Here is a 5,749-nt window from a genome sequence, read left to right on the forward strand (position 1 = left end):
TGCATCGATCGGTGAAAAAATCATAGAGTAGCACAATGGGTGTATGGTAAATCAACATTTAACTAGACTCTAGCAAGCAGCAAAACAAAAATTCATGCTGAAAATTCAAGAGGAGAATTTGAAACTCATCTAATTAAAAGTTATAGACTTTTAAACTCTTAAGAAAGTAAGATAAATAAGGAACAGCCAATAATGGTTGCGGAACCCTTGTTTGATATAGTTCATACCAGGTTTTCCCATTTGAATCTACTGTTTTCCTGCTATAATTGTGTTCCGCGAACTAAACAGACTCTATTAAGGCCAATATTTGCAGTTGGTTATGCAGTTAATTACGTTGTAGGTTTTCCAGCTCCAATCATTGTTCCAAATCTTTTCTTAAACAAAAAAGGATCGAATTACAGAAGAAAAGGTTGCTTTCCTTCTAGTACTCCTAACCCCACAAAATCATGTCTAAGACTGGATCCAAATCTAAATCTGTGGTGATGGGTTTCAGTTCCCTCGTGCAACTAATACTCTGTTTGGCGCACTCAAAAAAAAAAACCTAATACTCTGTTTGGAGCTACACCAACAGAGTGGAATATCAAGCTTTCACCCTGTAGATCGAAAAGAGACCTGCTCTAGAAGTCCTCCACTGATTTAAAACATTACATCATTCACAACAACCAAAGAAAAACTTCACAATTTTTGAGTACATAAAAACTTCACAAATATTCGTCACCTCATTTCCCCACCACCATCATTTAATGCAAAACGCATGCTACGCCGAACTCCACCACCCAATCCGACCCTCAGTGCATGTAGAGGGCCCGCGACGCGCGCACGCGCGAGACACCGCCCGGTGAGAGCGCCCGTCCAGCCCGAGCCGGTCCCAAGTCCATCGCCCTGCAGCTCTCCCCGTGGTATCTCGCCGCCGGCAAGCTCACCCTCTCCGGCACCTTGTAGTTATAGGCGTCGGCCTTCACGTTCACCGCCTTCTCGCTAACGCATCCCAACAGCAGCCCCGACCGGTGCTGCCTCGGAGTCTTCCCGCCCCCCCTCAGGCCGTCGTCGTTGCACTCCGACGCCACCGAGCAATTTGCGGCGCTTGCCGTGACGACGCTCCACTCGATGCTCGCCTCGCTGGGCTCGTAACCCGTCGCCGGGAAGAATGGATGGGAATTCAGTGATATGCTCTCGATCTCGAACAACTCGGAGCTCGACTCGCTCCCGAGGTCGTCGTCTCTCCCGCCACCGCCGCTACCGGCAGGGTTGAGTACTGGAGTCATGGTCAAGCTCCTTCTGAGACTGGAGCCTATATGATCATTTTTTTCAAAGAAAGGAGGCACGAACCTCTTGGGAACTCCCCCGACCCTTCCCTCTTCTTTCAAATCCCTTACAACGGTCACTTTTCCCATCCCAAAATTTAAATTTGGTGGGAAACCAATTGCCTCTTCTCTGAGCCCAAAACCGAACCTTTCCGTTCTCAGGTCCCTTCCCAAGTGCTCCTCCCATCGCCGGCTCGCCGGACGGCGGTCACCACCCTCTCTACCACGTGCAGTCCTCCTGCGGCTGCTCGGAGTAGTACTGGACCCGGCATCCTGGTCGACCTCGACGGCATTCTTTCGAGAGCAAGAGCACCGGAAAACATGGAGGAAGCTCTTGGTATTGGCTGGTCTTTGCCCACCGGGGAGCGGGTATTTCCGGTGCTCTCGGAGCAGAGTGATCTGGCTGTTTCCACTCATCTCCGAAGCAATGCTCCTCGTCCTTGACTTGGTTTTGACGCTGGACTTCTCTTCTTTATTAGTTGGTGTCTTTGGTATGTTCTCAGGTTGTAGCTCTGTATCACCATCCATTCGTCCACTGAAGTAATTCTTTGCATCGAAGATGTCTATCTCACCATCACTTGGCCTCCTTGCACCGAGGCTTATTTGGAAGGACAAGCCACTCGGAGCGGAGCTACCGAGCTCAGGTGGGAAGTTCTCTCTGATGAGGGTGTAGTGTGAAGAGAAGGAGTCATCTCGGGGATTGCTCGAGCTGCTTGTAATGGTGAATGGTTTATTTGTGAGATTGGGATTGAAGCGGGGTGAGGCCATGCTGACAGCGGCCATGGAAGCTGAAGACAAGATCCCCTGTAGGTTACACCAAAGAAAAGGGACTTTGAGGACTTTGAAGAGGAGTCTTTGGATGCTATAAGGAAGGGTGAAGTAACCTTTACACAGAGCAGTCTGGGGAAAGAGTTTGAACTTCTTTAATGACTCCTACAAAAAGCTGGCTCAGAAGAGCATCTTGAGGCACTGTATACAGATAATAGGCCTTCAGAGACAAAAGGAGAGGTATTTTGGTTTGGATACAAGATAAAAGGTGTCTCCCTAGAGACGGGGAGAAATATGAGGAGAGGAAGTAGTGTCTTCAAAAGCCAAGGCAAGATGAAGGATCCAAAAAGAGAAGAAAGATTTTACTTTAAGTTTGTTTATGGAAACATGAGCACCTCTAAATAGCTCAGCGACGAAAGGGAAAGCTTAGAAGGGGAAATCTGAAGCCACCTAGGCTACAGTCAAAAGATAAGCTGTGGGGGGCAGAGGAGAGGTTCTGATTTAGGAACAGGATTTGTGTTGGGCATGCTTGGGTTAAGGAGAGCCAGGTCTTTAAGTAGGCTTTTGGTGAATGGGTCCCAGTGCTAACAATGGTGTTGTGACTGATGAGGCTGTTTGTACAATGATGGAAGGAAGTGTGAAAAATACTTTATCTTCAGTCGCTTCATAGGAGGTAAGGAAAGTTGTGTTAAATTTGTATTTTGGTAAATAGTTTTACGAGTTTTCTACTAACAAGATCACTACCTTATGAAGGTCTAGATGAGATTAACTTAAGCTTGTCATCACTATTTTTAGCCTGGTTCATTATCTAATTTAGCCACGTTCAAGCAGGCCCATTCAACATTGAACGCAACTCAGGTTATTTAATACCATCATGTTTAAGAAATTTGGCGAGAGATTAGTGTTCTTCCATTTATATTTTAACTAACCGTTCATGGTTGCATCCCGAACTTACAATGAAAATAATTTCTCCCGATATAAATTACAATAGTCCCTGTATAAATTAATATAAATTAATTACAAATTGAATTTAAATTAATAAAAAAATAATCAAAATGCTGTGTCATATATTACTTACATTTTCTTCAGATTTCAAGCTAAAAATTATTGATCTAGAGCAAGCAAGGGCTAATCTTAGCACTGTTGGCATGCTGACTGATGGATCTTTATCCAAATCTTGAGCCTAACATATGATGTTCATATCCCTATATATAGCAGTTTAATAGCCCTACAACTAGTGTACCACCTAAACATGGGGAAAAACTCAGGAAATACATTTTTATTTTCCAAGGAAGAGTAAAAAAATCTAGAGAAACATTAAAGCTCTCATGGAACCTAAAGTTTGTTGCTTGCTAAAACAAAGGATTGGGAAACAAGAAATACTATGGGGGCACCCTTTTCATGCACACCAAATTTCTCTAGACCTATTAATTAATACTGGTCCGACGATATGGAATTCAGCCATCCTCATATACTACACCAATCTTTGATAATTATGTTAATCCATTTGTATCATGTGAAAAGAGGATTCTTTTTTGTGCATATAACATGCACTGTACAGGAAAGGGCATGCAAAGGACTCGATCATGAGCTACCTAATTGTCTTATCCCGAACAAGAATCAATGATTCAAGTTTTCAATACCATATAAGATAGAGATTCCCTTCAGCTACATCTAGTGGGCCACATCAACAAATAACTAAAATGATATAGGCCTGCCTAACATGAATTTTGGACCACAACTGAGAAGTCTTTGGGGCCTACACAAAGAGACAAGATTGGAGTTAGATTAGTAAATTTTAAATCAAAATATTAGATTAAAAATATGTAATATGCTGGTCAAATTCAGATATATTTCTTTATCCCAGTTAGAAAAGATTTTATAGATTAGTTCTTGAAGTCTTTTATCACTTATCTATTAATCTTGCCTTTTTATATTTATATTTGAATTTATAGAACTTTATGATGTATTAGTTGTACGTCTCTAAAATTAAGTTGACTAGATGATAGCAAAAAATTCTACATATATTTTCTAGTTAGATACTAATTTTATATTTTATGAACATTTTTAACCCTAGCTCTTAGATTTAACCATCGCTTAATTCATAATCCTCTACTAGCTAAGTCTTGAGTGAGAAGAGGGTAAAGTGAGCAAGAAGAGGAGAGGCAAATAAACCATGGAATAAACCGATAAATTATAAGTTGAGAAAAAAAAAAATTGATGAAAAAGTGAGAAAAAATTATCTTTTTTCAAGAGCCTTCGCATCCAAGAGAAAATAAAATATTGCTAATATACTTATACTAGTATATTAGCATTGGTGAGGTCGATTGACAATGAGGAGTCCAATATTAATGATTTGAGTTATTGGAGGTGATCTACTATTTTTATTATTTATTATCGAAAGATCATATGATTTAGTGACTCTTAACCTATATATCAAATAGTTAAAAATAAATAATTTAAATAAAAAAATAATTCATATTTTTTTATTCACTCAATGTATATATTAGAGATTTTTAAATCATGTGATTTTTTTTAATAGTAAGCAATTTGAAAATAATAAATCATATCCAATAATTTGAAACACGATGCCAAGTTGCTCATTGTTTCAACAAAATCGATCTCATATGTGCGAATGAACCCGCACAAGTATATTCACATAACTTGAATATGAAAATTTAACCAACCAATCTAAGTTTGGTGTATTTGCAATCCTCTTTGCTTAGAAGGTATCTAATTTCATGATTGGATGGTGTGCATTCTCATCGTATGTGCGCCAACAAAAGTAAGTAAGTAAATAAATAAACCGGTATTACTTTTTTAAATAATAAAATTAGAATTTAATAAAAATTGTTTATTGTCTTATATTTCTTGAAGCATGAATGGGAGGAAGAAAAAGAGCTTGCAAGGAAAGGCAAATAAATCCAGCTATCCCCTAAATAAAAGGAAATTAGATTTAGATATTTGTTGTACTAATCTAATCAATTAAATATCTTAAACAACTAGCATCCTATTGCAAATTAATCAATCTTTGCTCTTGAGTTGTCTCAAATAAAATTCTTAGAGTGGAGATTAGATCATGGACCATTTGATGGTGTTGAGGAAATTTGAAAAAATAAATGCAATGGGAGGACCACCTAGTGACTGGTAACTGATAAAGAAGCAAGATAAATACTAGTCAGACACCCCCTAAAAAGAAGAAGGAGATACTTCCTAAAGATAAACTCTACTACTAGTTGCCGAGGTTCAAAGAATTTTCAAGAATGCCCTAGCTAGGATAGGATACTGTCATCTGTGGAAGGTCATAAGTCACGACAGTTGGTGCTTTAAATGCTTTAAATCACAAACCTTTCATGTATTGTACTACTTTCATGAATAATATCTTTTGCGAATTTTTTTTTGTGGCATAGATTATAGGTGAGAAATAGGAAGTAAGAAATATCGTAATATGTGAGAGACATGTGCACACGTAACATGCTCCATTTAGGGGCCTAGATAACAAGCCTTTCCAACCATAAGAACTATGTGGGTTACGTTTGTCCGGTCCACCACTTTATTTAATAGATCTTATGGTTTGTACCTTAAATGCTCACCTAAACTAAATCTCTCCTTAAGTTGCTTTCACTTGCTATAATTGACATGGACATTTGTCGATTGTTGAGTTGAAAATTTGTGTT

At 39.2% G+C, this 5,749-nt stretch overlaps 1 protein-coding gene across 1 annotated transcript; it reads right to left on the bottom strand.

Moving 5' to 3' along the window:
• Positions 1–596: 596 nt before the first annotated feature.
• LOC105041723 (protein PHYTOCHROME KINASE SUBSTRATE 4) lies at positions 597–2,585 on the bottom strand. The gene has a single exon (XM_010918731.4). It carries the CDS (start codon positions 2,085–2,087, stop codon positions 789–791), a length of 1,299 nt encoding a protein of 432 aa, XP_010917033.1. The 5' UTR covers positions 2,088–2,585; the 3' UTR covers positions 597–788.
• Positions 2,586–5,749: the final 3,164 nt, after the last annotated feature.

The sequence above is a fragment of the Elaeis guineensis genome, chromosome 3 (genome assembly GCF_000442705.2).
Source record: "Elaeis guineensis isolate ETL-2024a chromosome 3, EG11, whole genome shotgun sequence".
Classification (NCBI taxonomy): domain Eukaryota; kingdom Viridiplantae; phylum Streptophyta; class Magnoliopsida; order Arecales; family Arecaceae; genus Elaeis; species Elaeis guineensis.

Coding starts and splice junctions, on each gene's coding strand:
- LOC105041723 (XM_010918731.4), bottom strand. CDS start 2,087: ATGGCCGCTGTCAGCATGGCCTCACCCCGCTTCAATCCCAATCTCACA.